Consider the following 17,999-nt stretch of genomic DNA (forward strand, 5'->3'; position numbering starts at 1 on the left):
GGGGAGAGCAGCGTCCCAGCTGGGGAGCCGTCCCACCAGAATTTTGGCGGACCGCAGGCACGGGGAGCTGCTCCACCCCCCTGAACTAACCCCGGGAGGGGGGCCAGCCAGTTCGCGTGGGCGGCGTGGCAACGCAGCCAGTGGGAGAAGTCCCTGGGAGACAGTGACGGGTCTTGGAGCGGGGAGAGTGGTGTCCCAGCTGGGACACGCGGTCTCAGCGCAGGTGCGGGGAGCTGCTCCGCTCGCCTGAGCTGACCCGGGGGGGAGCCCAGCCAGTTCGTGGAGGCGGCGCGGCAACGCGGTAGGCAGGACGGGGAGTCCCCAGGAGGCAGCGACTGATTTTGGAGTTGGGAGTGCACCGTCCCAGGCTGGCAGCAGAGGATCTGACCGTGACTCCAGCGGGCCAGACCCCCCGGGGGCAATCCCCACACAGCCAGCACACATAGGCGACGCGCCCGGCGGAAATCTCAGATATTAATACTCATTCCAAGCAAGACAAGCAACTCCGGCTATATTCTGAGGTGCTACTCTCCTATCTCTCTGATCCCTCCCCCACTCTCCCCAGGCGGCTTCAATAACATCCGAATAGCCTGAGCCAGAGGGAGAACTCTGATAGGGATCTAACTGCATTTTTTTTTTAGCGGATTTTCTGGAAAAATTAGTTTCCCAGTGATGGCTCAGAGACAGCAGTCCATATCAAACCACATAAAGAAGCAGACCATGACAGCTTCTCCAACCCCCCAAACAAAAGAATCAAAGTCTTTCCCAAATGAAGATACAATCCTGGAATTATCAGATACAGAATATAAAAAACTAATTTACAGAATGCTTCAAGACATCACAAACGAAATAAGACAAACTGCAGAAAAAGCCACGGGACACACCGATAAAACTGTTGAAGAACTCAAAACGATTATTCAAGAACATAGTGGAAAAATTAATAAGTTGCAAGACTCCACAGAGAGACAGCATGTAGAAATCCAAAAGATTAACAATAAAATTACAGAATTAGACAACACAATAGGAAGTCAGAGGAGCAGACTCGAGCAATTAGAATGCAGACTGTGACATCTGGAGGACCAGGGAATCAACACCAACATAGCTGAAAAACAATCAGATAAAAGAATTAAAAAAAATGAAACCCTAAGAATCATGTGGGACTCTATCAAGAAGGATAACTTGCGAGTGATTGGAGTCCCAGAACAGGGAGTGGGGACAGAAAACACAGAGAAAATAGTTGAAGAACTCCTGACACAAAACTTCCCTGACATCATGAAAGACGAAAGGATATCTATCCAAGATGCTCATCGAACCCCATTTAAGATTGATCCAAAAAGAAAAACACCAAGACATATTATCATCAAACTCGCCAAAACCAAAGATAAACAGAAAATTTTAAAAGCAGCCAGGGAGAAAAGAAAGGTTTCCTTCAAGAAAGAATCAATAAGAATAAGTTCAGACTACTCAGCAGAAACCATGCAGGCAAGAAGGGAATGGGACGACATATACAGAGCACTGAAGGAGAAAAACTGCCAGCCAAGGATCATATATCCAGCAAAACTCTCTCTGAAATATGAAGGAGAAATTAAGATATTTACAGATAAACACAAGTTTAGAGAATTTGCAAAAACCAAACCAAAGCTACAAGAAATACTAAAGGATATTGTTTGGTCAGAGAACCAATAATATCAGATATCAGCACAACACAAGGTCACAAAACAGAACGTCCTGATATCAACTCAAATAGGGATATCACAAAAACAAACAAATTAAGATTAATTAAAATAAATAAATAAATAAATAATACACATAACAGGGAATCATGGAAGTCAATAGGTAAAAGATCACAATAATCAAAAAGAGGGACTAAATACAGGAGGCATTGAACTGCCAGATGGAGAGTGATACAAGGCGATATAGAACGATACAAGTTAGGTTTTTACTTAGAAAAATAGGAGTAAATAATAAGGTAACCACAAAAAGGTATAACAACTCCATAACTCAAGAAAAACGTAACGACTCAACTAACATAAAGTCAAACACTATGAAAATGAGGATCTCACAATTTACTAAGAAAAACGTCTCAGCACAAAAAAGTATGTGGAAAAATGAAATGGACAACAACACACATGAAAAGGCATCAAAATGACAGCACTAAAAACTTATTTGTCTACAATTACACTGAATGTAAATGGACTAAATGCACCAATAAAGAGACAGAGAGTCACGGACTGGATAAAGAAACACGATCCATCTATATGCTGCCTACAAGAGACACACCTTAGACTTAGAGACACAAACAAACTAAAACTCAAAGGATGGAAAAAAATATATCAAGCAAACAATAAGCAAAAAAGGAGTAGCAATATTAATTTCTGACAAAATACACTTTAAACTTAAATCTACCACAAAGGAAAAAGAAGGACACTATATAATGATAAAAGGGACAACTGATCAGGAAGATATAACCATATTAAATATTTATGCACCCAATGACAGGGCTGCAAGATACATAAATCAAATTTTAACAGAATTGAAAAGTGAGATAGACACCTCCACAATTATACTAGGAGACTTCAACACACCACTTTCGGAGAAGGACAGGACATCCAGTAAGAAGCTCAATAGAGACAGGGAAGACCTAATTACGACAATCAACCAACTTGACCTCATTGACTTATACAGAACTCTCCACCCAACTGCTGCAAAGTATACTTTTTTTTCTAGCGCACATGGAACATTCTCTAGAATAGACCACATATTAGGTCATAAAACAAACCTTTGCAGAGTCCAAAACATCAAAATATTACAAAGCATCTTCTCAGACCACAAGGCAATAAAACTAGAAATCAAGAACAGAAAAACTAGGGAAAAGAAATCAAATACTTGGAAAATGAACAATACCCTCCTGAAAAAAGACTGGGTTATAGAAGACATCAAGGAGGGAATAAGGAAATTCATAGAATGCAACGAGAATGAAAATACTTCCTATCAAAACCTCTGGGACACAGCCAAAGCAGTGCTCAGAGGCCAATTTATATCGATAAATGCACACATACAAAAAGAAGAAAGAGCCAAAATCAGAGAACTGTCCCGACAACTTGAACAAATAGAAAGTGAGCAACAAAAGAACCCATCAGGCACCAGAAAAAAACAAATAATAAAAATTAGAGCTGAACTAAATGAATTAGAGAACAGAAAAACAATTGAAAGAATTAACAAAGCCAAAAGCTGGTTCTTTGAAAAAATTAACAAAATTGATAAACCATTGGCCAGACTGACTAAAGAAATACAGGAAAGAAAACAAATAACCCGAATAAGAAACGAGAAGGACCACATCACAACAGAACCAAATGAAATTAAAAGAATCATTTCAGATTACTATGAAAAATTGTACTCTAACAAATTTGAAAACCTAGAAGAAATGGATGAATTCTTGGAAAAACACTACCTACCTAAACTAACACATTCAGAAGTAGAACAACTAAATAGACCCATAACAAAAAAAGAGATTGAAACGGTAATCAAAAAACTTCCAACAAAAAAAAAGCCCTGGCCCGGACGGCCTCACTGCAGAGTTCTACCAAACTTTCAGAGAAGAGTTAACACCACTACTACTGAAGGTATTTCAAAGCATAGAAAATGACGGAATACTACCCAACTCATTCTATGAAGCCACCATCTCCCTGATACCAAAACCAGGTAAAGACATTACGAAAAAAGAAAATTATAGACCTATATCCCTCATGAACATAGATGCAAAAATCCTCAACAAAATTCTAGCCAATAGAATTCAACAACACATCAAAAAAATAATTCACCATGATCAGGTGGGATTTATACCAGGTATGCAAGGCTGGTTTAATATCAGAAAAACCATTAATGTAATCCATCACATAAATAAAACAAAAGATAAAAACCACATGATCTTATCTTGTCAAATGCAGAAAAGGCATTTGACAAAGTCCAACACCCATTTACGATAAACACTCTCACCAAAATAGGAATTGAAGGAAAATTCCTCAACATAATAAAGGGCATCTATGCAAAGCCAACAGCCAATATCACTCTAAATGGAGAGAACCTGAAAGCATTTCCCTTGAGAATGGGAACCAGACAAGTATGCCCTTTATCACCGCTCTTATTCAACATCATACTTGAAGTCCTAGCCAGGGCAATTAGGCTAGACAAAGAAATAAAGGGTATCCGGATTGGCAAGGAGGAAGTAAAGTTATCACTATTTGCAGATGACACGATCTTATACACAGAAAACCCCAAGGAATCCTCCAGAAAACTACTGAAACTAATAGAAGAGTTTGGAAGAGTCTCAGGTTATAAAATAAACATACAAAAATCACTTGGATTCCTCTACATCAACAAAAAGAACACCGAAGAGGAAATAACCAAATCAATACCATTCACAGTAGCCCCCAAGAAGATAAAATACTTAGGAATAAATCTTACCAAGGATGTAAAAGACCTATACAAAGAAAACTACAAAGCTCTACTACAAGAAATTCAAAAGGACATACTTAAGTGGAAAAACATACCTTGCTCATGGATAGGAAGACTTAACATAGGAAAAATGTCTATTCTACCAAAAGCCATCTATACATATAACGCACTTCCGATCCAAATTCCAATGTCATATTTTAAGGGGATAGAGAAACAAATCACCAATTTCATATGGAAGGGAAAGAAGCCCGGATAAGCAAAGCATTACTGAAAAAGAAGAAGAAAGTGGGAGGCCTCACTCTACCTGATTTCAGAACCTATTATACAGCCACAGTAGTCAAAACAGCCTGGTACTGGTACAACAACAGACACATAGACCAATGCAACAGACTTCAGAACCCAGATATAAATTCATCCACGTATGAGCAGCTGATTTTGACAAAGGACCAGTGTCAGTTAATTGGGGAAAAGATAATCTTTTTAACAAAGGGTGCTGGCATAACTGGATATCCATTTGCAAAAGAATGAAACAGGACCCATACCTCACACCATGCACAAAAACTAACTCCAAGTGGATCAAAGACCTAAACATAAAGACTAAAACGATAAAGATCATGGAAGAAAAAATAGGGACAACGTTAGGAGCCCTAATACAAGGCATAAACAGAATACAAAACATTACCAAAAATGATGAAGAGAAACCCGATAACTGGGAGCTCCTAAAAATCAAACACCTATGCTCATCTAAAAAAGACTTCACCAAAACAGTAAAAAGACCACCTACAGACTGGGAAAGAATTTTCAGCTATGACATCTCAGACCCGCGCCTGATCTCTAAAATCTACATGATTCTGTCAAAACTCAACCACAAAAAGACAAACAACCCAATCAAGAAGTGGGCAAAGGATATGAACACACATTTCACTAAAGAAGATATTCAGGCAGCTAACAGATACATGAGAAAATGCTCTCGATCATTAACCACTAGAGAAATGCAAATTAAAAGTACGATGAGATTCCATCTCACACCAACAAGGCTGGCATTAATCCAAAAAACACAAAATAATAAATGTTGGAGAGGCTGTGGAGAGATTGGAACTCTTATACACTGCTGGTGGGAATGTCAAATGGTACAACCACTTTGGAAATCTATCTGGCGTTATCTTAAACAGTTAGAAATAGAACTACCATACAACGCAGAAATTCCACTCCTCGGAATATACCCTAGAGATACAAGAGCCTTCACACAAACAGGTATATGCACACCCATGTTTATTGCAGCTCTGTTTACAACAGCAAAAAGCTGGAAGCAACCAAGGTGTCCATCAACGGATGAATGGGTAAATAAATTGTGGTATATTCACACAATGGAATACCACGCATCGATAAAGAACAGTGACGAATCTGTGAAACATTTCATAACATGGAGGAACCTGGAAGGCATTATGCTGAGCGAAATTAGTCAGAGGCAAAAGGACAAATATTGTATAAGACCACTATTATAAGTTCTTGAGAAATAGTATAAACTGAGAAGAACACGTACTTTTGTGGTTACGAGGGGGGGAGGGAGGGAAGGTGGGAGAGGGTTACTTACTGATTAGATAGTAGATAAGAACTGCTTTAGGTGAAGGGAAGGACAATACTCAATACATGGAAGGTCAGCTCAACTGGACTGGACTGGACCAAAAGCAAAGAAGTTTCCGGGATAAAATGAATGCTTCAAACGTCAGCGGAGCAAGGGCAGGGGTTTGGGGACCATGGTTTAAGGGGACTTCTAAGTCAATTGGCAAAATAATTCTATTATGAAAACATTCTGCATCCCACTTTGAAATGTGGCGTCTGGGGTCTTAAAGGCTAACAAGCGGCCATCTAAGATGCATCAATTGGTCTCAACCCACCTGGAGCAAAGGAAAATGAAGAACACCAAGGTCACATGACAACTAAGAGCCCAAGAGACAGAAAGGGCCACATGAACCAGAGACCTACATCATCCTGAGACCAGAAGAACTAGTTTGGTGCCCCGCCACAATCGATGACTGCCCTGACAGGGAGCACAACAGAGAACTCCTGAGGGAACAGGAGATCAGTGGGATGCAGACCCCAAATTCTCATAAAAAGACCATACTTAATGGTCTGACTGAGACTAGAGGAATCCCGGCGGCCATCCTCCCCAGACCTTCTGTCGGCACAGGACGGGAACCATCCCCGAAGACAACTCATCAGACATGAAAGGGACTGGTCAGCGGTGGGGAGAGAGATGCTGATGAAGAGTGAGCTAATTAAATCAGGTGGACACTTGAGAGTGTGTTGGCAACTCTTGTCTGGAGGGGGGATGGGAGGATAGAGAGAGAGGGAAGCTGGCAAAAGTGTCACGAAAGGAGAGACTGAAAGGGCTGACTCAATAGGGGAAGAGCAAGTGGGAGTACGGAGAAAGATGTATGTAAACTTATATGTGACAGACTGATTGGATTTGTAAACGTTCACTTGAAGCTTAATAAAAGTTAATAAAAAAAAAAAATAACTAATGAAGGTGGCAATACATATGACAAACTACAGATTAAAATTGCGGTATCAGAGGCTGTAATAAACCTCTCCAGCCTCACTTCAGTTTGTGAACACTTACTTCTAGGTTGACATAACAGGGAGTTAAGTCATGTTGTTTACAGAAAACGTTAGTACTTCTTCCTTGTGAAGAAAACAGGAGATCAGCTAATGAAGATGAACACCATAAGAAAGATAAACAGGTCTGTGCACTACTACTGCTTGAACTCAAATTAGGAATTAACTTTTCTCACCAAGGAAGTGGGAAATAGGGCTGCTTCACAGGACTTGTAGAATGTGGGCACAAAGCGGGTAAACGGGGCTAAAACCCACCCCAGGCTCCATCTGCAGAGCTGTATCCAGGTACAGCAAAGGCCACCCTGTGGTGCTGTGCCCACCCAGACAGGGAGCCTTTTTGAGTTCATCCTCTTGAAGGTTCTGTATGGGCTACCTACCAGTAATCAGGATGGCTCAGCTACTAATTGCACAAAGCACAGAATACTAAATAAGGCAGAGAAAAGAAACAGTGAACAATGCTCCATAATTTAAACAAATAAAAAGCTTTCCCAGTGTTCATGACTCTTCTCTGGGTGGTGCTGATGGAGAGGAACAGATGATGATGGCATCATACACATCTGAGTCATAGTGCTCTGTGGCCACAGTGACAGGGTATGATGACAAATCCCATTATAGAATCTTACACCTTGAATAAACAAATCCAGAATTGGATTACTAAATGAAGATGAGCGAAAAATGAGAAGATCCAACCAAAATGCAAAGTAAACATAGCCAAGAGCCCTGGGGAAGAGGGGACGGCAATAGAAAGAGAAGTGTAGAGCGCAAGATAGGAAGAGGAAACCCCTAAGCCCAAAAAAAAAAAGTGGTTTTGGTGGCTTTTTACATGGTTTGATACACCTAGGAGGAGACATTTCTTGAGGATTTTAGGATATACACTGGGACTGCACATGAGGTAAACAAATAGAGCTGAGGCCCCATATTTTTCTAGCGCATACTAGATAGCTAAGATGTCATAGAAAAAAACTAGATAAAGCCTTTCCTTAGGAACAGCAGGTGCATGCATATGTTGAAACTGAGTATAAAGATCCTAAACAATAACATGATGCTCTGCTCCTGGTGCTCCTTTCTTGGTGGTATGAGGTTCCCAACTCTCTGCTTGCTTCCCTTTCCTTTTATCTCCTGAGAGATGAAAGGTGGTGCAGGCCACACCCCAGGGAAAATTCTTGTACACTAGATCAGGGATGTGGCCTGAGCAAGGGTGTTAGGGCCACCCTAATCCTTTAACCACAGGCAGAGATTAAAATTTATAATATATAGGAAAATCACAAAATGCAGGACAACCACACATGGCCTAAGTTGATACATATTTTGGGGGGACACAATGCAATCCATTACACTCCACCCTTTGGCCCCCAAAAATTCACATCCTTGCAACACGCGAAACATCTTCACCACATCATGTCACAGCAAAAGTCTTAACTCCCAAGCCCAAAATCCAAAAATTCTTCTTCATCTGTGAAATCTAGCACACAAGTTATTTGCTTTCAATGGTACAATGGCAGAACAGGCACAAGCTAGACATTTCCATTACAAATGGGAGAAACTGAAGGGAAAGAAGGTATAACAGACACCAAGCAAGTTAGCAGAACACATTACATTAGCCCTCAAAGCGCTGAAAATAATCCTCTGTTCTCTGAGACAATTTACACAATAACTCTGCCCTCCAGACTCTAGGTATCAGCCACACTCTCCAGATTCTGAGTGGAGGCCCCTGGGCCCTGGGCTTCAACTCCGCCTTCCAGGCCCACTGAGACAGCAACTCTGCTCCCTCGGCTTTAGGTGCACCATTCTCCTCAACCATCTGAGTGCCAACCCCACCCTTAGAAATACCAGAGGCCATGGCTCTACCCTTTGAAACCCCTGACATCATGGCCATACCTTTTGAGACTGAGGCAGCTCCACTTCTTGTGTTGTCTCTTCAGCTTCTGTTTCCTGGTTTCTTGGCCTCTTGGCTCTTTGGGCCTCAGGCCCACATCTGCCCTGCTGAGCTAATATTCCAAAGCTCTGTAGCTCCAACAATACGTGCCCAGAGGCACCCCACTCTGCCAGGAAGCCTCCTAGACAAAAGCACTCAGCTCTCTAGCTCCATGGGTCAGCAAGCCTAGCTCCACTGATAAATGCCGGAGGAACCCCACTTCACAAGGAAGCTTCCTGTGCACAGGCACTCAGCCCTCTCGCTCCATGGGTCGGCTTCAGTGCTATCTCACGCAGGTCTCCTGGTTCTGCTGTTGCTGCTCCTATGATGCCGCAGGTTCTCTGCTTAGCTGGTCCTCTGCCATTGTGGCAACTCTATCCATTCACAGCTTCAAAACCACTTCCACATTTTGGGTATCTGTTAAGCAGCACCCCACTCTCTCCGTATCAAATTCTGTTTTAGTCATCTAGTGCTGCTATAACAGAAACACCACAAGTGGATGGCTTTAACAAAGAGAAATTTATTTTCTCTCTCATTCTAGTAAGTTACAAGTCCAAAATCAGGGCATCGGCTCCAGGGGAAGGCTTTCTCTCTCTGTCAGCTCTGGAGGAAGGTCCTTGTCCTCAATCTTCCCCTGGTTGAGGAGTTTTTTGGGCACAGGGACCCCCTGTCCAAAGGACTCTCTCTGCTTCTAGTGCTGCTTTCTTGGTGGTATGATGTCCCCAACTGTCTGCTTGCTTCCTTTTCCTTTTATCTCTTGAGAGACAAAAGGTAGTGCAGGCCACACCCAGGGAAAATCCTTTTACATTGGATCAGGGATGTGGCCTGAGCAAGGGTGTTATATCCACCCTAATCCTCTTTAACCACAGGCAGAGATTATGATTTATAATACATAGGAAAATCACAAAATGGCCTAAATTGACACATATTTTGGGGGGACACAATACATTCCATTACATCTGGCATAGAAAAAAGAGGGACCCAACTTGGACTAGGAGCCCTGGTAGCACAGTGGTTAAGAGCTCACGCTGCTAATCAAAAGGTTGGCAGTTTGAATTCACAAGCCACTCCTTGGAAACCCTGTGAGGCAGTTCTACTCTGTCCTATAGGGTCGCTATGAGTCGGAATCAGCTCAACGGCGATGCGTTTTTTGATTTAACTTGGACTAGAACACAGACAACTGATTACCCTGGCCACACTGGCTAAAGCTTTTAACCAGATTCTAATAAAAAGATCTGGAGGAAACTGGTAGGAGAACTCTTGTAATAATTTTCCTTGCTAATTTCAGGAAGCTCAGCCCACACAAGAAACATTATATTTCAACATTTTATGTAAACCAATTGGGAATCCCTGTTGACCATGCTGATAGGAAATTCAACCCAATCACTCTTTGGGCTCCCCCACTTCAGCGTTGTACAGAGGTCCAGGGAAGGCCTGTGGTCATGGGCAACCAGTCTGTACTGACAATCACTCTCCTAGTCTCATCCATGCCACATGTGGAACAGGGGAATCTTTAGGGAGGATGGGAACCCAGTTGAAAGGGTTTGCTGCCTCACTGGGATGCCAATATGGAAAAAAGAGCCATGCATGGAACCCATGGACCTCTACTGCCTTCCCAATCTCTGGGAAGTATTCCTATCTCTCCATGCTCAATAGCCTTCTCCCTCTAGCATTTCCTCTTCAAAATGTTTAGGTATTTGTCAAATAAAAGATTTTTTGAATTCAGGCCCTTCTGCTTTTATCAACAAGCCTAGTAATGTACTTATACTGGAGGAAAAGGAAAACTGTACAGAGAGCACATACTAAAATTAATATTTTAATAGATTGTACTTTTATACATCATTTATTTATAACTTCAGTGTGTGAGCTCCACCAGCTGGTAAAAACAGATATAGTCTCATCAATATATAAATTTCAGTGCTCCAACTACCCACCTGCTGACTACTGGGAGTTCAATCTTTGTTACAGGACCCAAATCATGTGTGCGCCTGTGTTAACAAATCAGAACCGATTTCACCATTCCGCAATAGCGGTGACTGAGCTCCAGCATCCTAGTCTAAAGCTGGAATTCCACTTTCATCTTCTTTCCTGCTACCACTAAAGAAACTATTGCCAAGTGAAGATGGAAATCCGCTACATTCAAAGTTGACAAAAGTGGCATTACCACAGGCAATAAAGTTGGCAATCTACATTACTGGTCCTGAAAATCTAAGGAGAATGAGTTTTCTGTATTACATTCAACAGAGGTAGGGGAGAGATGGTGTGGCTTAAGACACAAGGTATTCTAGTGATTAGTGATACAGCTTTTCCACTGGTCGCCACAACAAACTGAACTGAAATTTCAAAGCTCATGATAAGGCACCACCCCTGCAAGGCAGACCACATCCTCTGGTTACAGTACCATCACCAATGCTGCAATACCATTTCCATGAAAACTTCCCAAGCAACGAGGCGAGAAGTAGTAACATTGCCCAGAATCAGTCACCTAGCCATAAGTAGAACCCAAACACCTCTGCTAACTCAGGTTCCATTGCTGGATTGCCAGTCTCCATTTCCCTTTTCTCTCCAAACTAGCATTTACTGGGGTCTCCCTAACCATCAAACTGTCTAAACCCCATTGCTGAACAGAAATCAAGACTTTTTCTTCCTGGGCTCCAAGACCTCTATGTACCTTAGAAGATACAAATGAATACTTGGACTTGGGGACCTACTTAAGTCCACTTGCTGGAAGCAGCCAGTCCCCAATATAAATCTTCACACCAGAAGCCTTTGAGCCACAGCACATTAAATTCTGATTTTTAGAACCTCTCTGAGTATTGTTAAATGGGGATTCCTTATAATTACGGCTCTAATTGGTACCCAAAGTAGAAAAATTTATATAAGAATTTGCCATTACAGGTTATTTTAAAAGGTCATTTTTGTCAGTTTGCTGGTTGTTCACCTTTTGCACCACCTACCTCACCCCAGATTGATTCTCAGTCTTTCTGTGTGTTGTGCTTTATGCTTCAAAAATCCTATGGACTACATCTTGCCAGCTGGCTCCCGTTTGGATTCAGCTAATTAGAGGTATCAGTAGATCAGAGTGTGAGAGAAGAATGAGATTTGTGCAGTTCTTCCCCATTCCTTCCCTCCTCTAAGATGTGTCTTCTGGTAGCGTTTAGCATCCCACCACTACTGCAGCTCTAGTCTTATACCCGTTGTTTAAGGATTCCAGCTCTCATTCACTAGTAATGGTTTCTCAGTTTTGCTAGTCTCTAAAATCCCTCAGCTTCCTTGTTAGTGTCCTTAACCCTGCCATAGCTTTTCGAATTCAGCCTTCATTAAAGTCTCTTATACCATCTGAGTTTGATCCTGTTCCTTGCTGGGACTCTAATTGTTACAATGCATGTTACACATATTCTGTGTGTTTTTAATCACTCCATCCATGCCATATCCTAGTTCCCTCAAGCTACATTACGTATATACATATGTATGTACATATATATATACATATATATAAAATAATGTATTTTATATAATATATAATACATTATTTTATATATATGTAATATAGCTATATGTATATACTATAATGTAGCTATAAACATATAGATAGATAGATATACACATTATACATATACACATTAAAAATACATTAGTCATTAGAAATTCTGCATAAACACCTATCAAAAGAGGACCAATAAAGGAAAAAAACACCAAAAGCATTATGGTAGTTACAATTTATCAGTTCAAAGATTAGCTCCCACATAACTAAGATTAATAGGGAACATGAACAATAAGATCTCTTTAAGACTTTCTACAATGTAGGGTGTTCACTAATGCCAATAAAATTAAGCTAATCTTAGTGCTAGATCATTCTGTATGAACAATCATTCCCACTGCTGATGTGTCTGTCATATAACTGTGGTTTTTTCCATATATAGCAGGGCTGGAGATTTATTGGATAATTTACAACACTGATAGGTTATGCTGAGCTCAGCAATGTTGCCAAACAAAAAGAAATATTATATGAGGGCAACATTTGTTCTATACAAAATATCTAAGCATATTTCCCTCTTATTTAAATTTGAATTTAAATCATGGAAACCATTTTCCACAGATAAATGAACAGTAAATGTGTTTGCAATATGCTACCGCACTCCTCGAGGGCAGTGGGTGGTTTTACTGCATTCCTACCCGGTGCATACAAGATGGGACCCATGTTTTAATAAATAAAAAGCAACAGACCATGTCATCACCCTTCTTTTTAACTCCTCTCTGCAGGAGTGTATGTGTACTGGTGGAAGGTCCTGCTTCACACTGGGCAGTGGAACTGAATATTGATGGAATTTGCTGACAGTTTGTGATCAAAATGTTTCAGCAGAGAACACAAAAACCATGTGTACTCTAAATTCAGCAGGTTTAATCTGAATTTGGCCAGTTAATTATTAATATGGTGATTATAAAAGTATATCAACTAAGAAAGAATAACACTACAAGGAACTCAAACTATGGGTAAAATGCCATAGTCTACTTAATTTTCAACTACGGTTTCCCCAATGCAGAGTTAAGTTATCCCTTATTGAACAGGAAGAGTTACACAACTCCTTTGATAATGCAAATTTAAAATGACTTAGAATAGCTTACTTGTTTTTTAAAATCTACATATATGTATTATTAAACCATTTGCAAACATCTTTGATAAAAATTTTTCATACAATAAGGAATAAAAGAAAAGAAAGTTGTTGAGGCATGATTCCTTGAGGCACCCAAAAATTTACCCTATATTACCCACATATGTCAAATTCACAGTAAATTATGAGAGGCTGCTCAAATGAGTTATTATGTTACCTTCACTGCTATACGGATATTTTTTCACTTATATGCTCATCAGATGTAAAGTCTTAGGCAAAACATTTTCCTCATCACCTGGAACTGACATCTACAAACGTATTTTAAACATACTCAAATCTCAAGTGGAAAATATAGCTAGAGGCTTTCCTATCTTTCTATTATAATGCATTACATTTATATGAAATGAATAACTCTAGATTAAAAAGATTACAGTAACTTCTTGAAGAATATAAAAATAAGAGCCGAAATGAAATATATGCATTGATATGTGCTCCATAGTTAAATAAAAGCCATTTTTATAGTCTGGATGCATAGTTTAAGAATTTATTTTTGTACATGGGAAGGCTAATATAAATTTTTACACACGGGAAGGTCAATTTAAATTTATGGAGCATCTACTATTTTTTTTTTTTTTTTTTACTATATAATCAGATTTTGCTAGGCACTCTAAGGAACTCAAAAATATAATGCATTATCATTCAAAAAGCTGTCCTGACCCAGCAATTCCACTCCTAGGTATATACCCAAAAGAACTGAAAACAAGGATTCAGATACTTGTATGTTAATCTTCATTGCAGCATTATTCACAATAGCCAAAAAGTAGAAACAACTCAAGTGTCCATCAACAGATGTACTGATAAACAAAATGTGGTACATAAATACAATGAAATATTATTCAGCCATTAAAAGAACAAAGTACTGATATATGCTATAACATGAATAAATCTGAAAACAGTATGCTAAGTGATACAGCAAGACACAAAAGGACAAATATCGTATGATCCTATTTATATGAAATAACTAAAAAAACTAGAATAAGCAAATTCATACAGACAGAAAGTAGATTAGAGGTTACCAGGGATTGGGGATAGCGGAAAATGGAAATTTATTACTTAATGGCTACGGAGTTTCTACTTGGCATGATTAAAAAGTTTTGGAAGTAGATATGGTAATGGTAACTCTCCTTGGAAATCCTATGGGGGCAGTTCTGCTCTGTCCTACAGGGCAGCTATGAGCCGGAATCAACTCAACTGCAGCAAGTTTGGTTTGGTTTTGGTATGGTAACGATTGCACAACATTGTCAGTGTGATTGTTGTTGTTGTTAGGTGCTGTTCAGTCCGTTCCAACTCATAGCAACCCTATGTACAACAGAACAAAACAGTGCGCCATCCCCACAATCATTGTTATGCTTGCGCCCGTTGTTGTAGCCACTGGGTCAATCCATCTTGTTGAAGGTCTTCCTCTCTTTCACTGACCCTCTACTTTACCAAACATGATTTCCTTCTCCAGTGAATGTTCCCTCCTGATAACATGTCCAAAGTACGAGGGACAAAGTCTCACCATCCTTGCTTCTAAGGAGCATCCTGGTTGTGCTTCTTCCAAGACAGATTTGTTTGTTCTTCAGACAGTCCATGTTATAGCCAATATTCTTAGCCAACACCAGAATTAAAAGGTATCAATTCTTTTTTGGTCCTCCCTATTCATTGTTCAGCTTTCACATGCATATAAGGCTATTGAAAATACGGTGGCTTGGGTCAGGCTCACTTTAGTCCTCAAAGTAACATCTTTGCATTTCAACACTTTAAACAGGTCTTTGCAGCAGATCTGCCCGATGCAATACATCCTTTGATTTCTTGAAAGCTGGTTCCATGGGCATTCATTGAAAGTAAAATGAAATCCTTGACAATTTCAACATTTTCTCTGTTTATCATGATGTTGCTTATCAGTTCAGTTGAAAGGATTTTTGTTTTCTTTATGTTGTGGTGTAATCCACAATGAAGACTGTGGCCTTTGGTCTTCAAAGTCTCTTGGCTTTCAGCAAACAAGTTGCATCATCTGTATGTTGCAGGTTGTTAATGAGTCTTCCTCCAATCCTGATGCCATATTCTTCTTCATATAATCCAGCCTCTTGGATTATTTGGTCAGCATATAGATTGAATAAGTATGGTGAAAGGATATAACCCTGACACACACCCTTCCTGACTTTAAATCACAAAATATCCCCTTGTTTGTTCGGCGATGACTGCTTCTTAGTCTATGTACAGGTTCCTCATGAGCACAATTAAGTGTCCTGAAATTCCCATTCTTTGCAATGTTATTCATAGTTTATTATGATCCACACGGTTTAATGCCTTTGCATAGTCAATAAAACACAGGTAAACATCTTTCTGGTATTCTCCATTTTCAGCCAAGATCCATCTGACAACAGCAATGATATCCCTCCTTCCTCAGCCTCTTCTGAATCTGTCTTGAATTTCTGGCAGTTCCCTGTTGACGTACTGCTACAACTGCTTTTGAATGATCTTCAGCAAAATTTTATTTGCATGTGATGTTAATGATATTGTTCAATAATTTCTGCATTGTTAGATCACCTTTCTTTGGAATGGGCACAAATATGGATCTCTTCCAGTCGGTTGGCCAGGTAGCTGTCTTCCAAATTTCTTCACATAGACAACAGAGCACCTTCAGTGCTGCATCCAATTGTTGAAACATTTCAATTGGTATTCCATCAGTTCCTGGAGCTTTATTTTTCACCAATGCTTTCAGTGCAGCTTGGAGTTCTTCCTCCAATACCATTGATTCTTGATCATATGCTACCTCCTGAAATGGCTGAACGTCAACCAATTCTTTTTGGTATAGTGACTCTATGTATTCCTTCCATCTTCTTCTGATGCTCTCTGCATCATTCAATGTTTCACCATAGAATCCTTCAATATTGCAACCCGAGGACTGAATTTTTTCTTCTGTTCTTTCAGCTTGAGAAATGCTGAGTGTGTTCTTCCTTTTTGGCTTTCTAACACCAGGTCTTTGCACATTTCGTTATAATACTTTACAATGTCTTCTCAAGCCACACTTTGAAATCTGTTCAGCATTCCAGTAACCACCCAGTGCCGTCAAGTCGATTCCAACTCATAGCGACCCTATAGGACAGAGTAGAACTGCCCCATAGGGTTTCCAAGGAGCACCTGGCAGATTCGAACATAGCTTAAAAATATTATTGCTTAGCTTAAATTAATTTTCAGAACAGATCATGTTGTAGATGAAACTGAGTCTCAGGTAGGATTAAAAGCTTAACCATGTTTTTAGAGCTTGAAAATGGCAGGACGTGGACTCAAATCAGGGCTACAAACCGGTTCATTCTGTTTTAACCCCCTGCTGAAAATTTGCCTTCCCACCCCAGATGTACCGAATCTGAATCTACATTTTAACAAGATTCCCGGGTGATTCTTATGCATACATAAGAATCACCTGGGGATCCTGTTAAAATATAGGTTCTGATTCAGTATATCTGGGATGGAAATGCAAATTCTCAGCAGAGCATTGAACTGGTTCTGAAGCCCTGATTCAAATCCATTCCCTAAATGGAAAACCTGGGGTTGTTTCTACCATTCATTCAGGTAGGGTTTGGGCTTTTATTCTACTGAGCTGGGGGCTGAGGGTGGCAGGGCAGGACCGGATAGTACCAACAAAGCTAGAAGGCAGCTTTCTTTGTAAACTTCCTCTTAATGATTGTGTGTGTACTAGCAGATGCCATAAAATAATGACAACAGAAAATAGAAATATACTCATATTATACTACATAAATATAATACAGCCTAGCGGTTCTTAGAAAAGAATAAATAATTCTGAATATGTGAGTTAACTCTTATGCCTAGTCTTAGTACTAGAGAAATAACACAGGAGGCTCTAAACATTGTTTTAAAACCAGGGTGGAGGTAGCCAACATGAACAGGACACCTAAAAATAAAAGATTAGTAGTTAGTGATTAGTCACACCTGGGGTAGCTTCTCAGGCTTAAAATAGCCCACAAGTATCCCAAAAATAAGTACCAAATCCAGATAGAGAGAGGGACAAGAGAACATTTGGTGCCTAAAATATAAGAGTGATCAAAGTTTATAGAGTTCGAAGCTCAATATTTCCAAATAATTTAAACATTAGAAAATAAAGTTATGTCCTATTCATATATTGAATACATATATTCTATTTTTCTACAGAACTAAATAATAACTAAAAATCAGAAAAATTAACATTTGGTATGCAACACAATTTACTAGATTTTTGTTAAAACTTCCAGCATGGATATGATACGAAATAGTATTCTCATACAATATATAAATTATTATATATTCAAAGGAACATAAAATTTAATTATAAAATCAACAGCTTATTTTCATAT

General features: G+C 39.7%; 1 protein-coding gene across 1 annotated transcript in view; it reads right to left on the reverse strand.

The window, feature by feature from the left end:
• Window positions 1-214: 214 nt before the first annotated feature.
• The window catches only part of ANKRD7 (ankyrin repeat domain 7), a 47,601-nt gene continuing 29,816 nt past the window's right edge, over window positions 215-17,999 (reverse strand). Inside the window, 1 exon segment of the mRNA XM_023544646.2 lies at window positions 215-368. Within this exon segment, the coding sequence (XP_023400414.2) occupies window positions 215-368 (154 nt within the window).

Source organism: Loxodonta africana, chromosome 8 (assembly GCF_030014295.1).
Source record: "Loxodonta africana isolate mLoxAfr1 chromosome 8, mLoxAfr1.hap2, whole genome shotgun sequence".
NCBI classification, from domain to species: domain Eukaryota; kingdom Metazoa; phylum Chordata; class Mammalia; order Proboscidea; family Elephantidae; genus Loxodonta; species Loxodonta africana.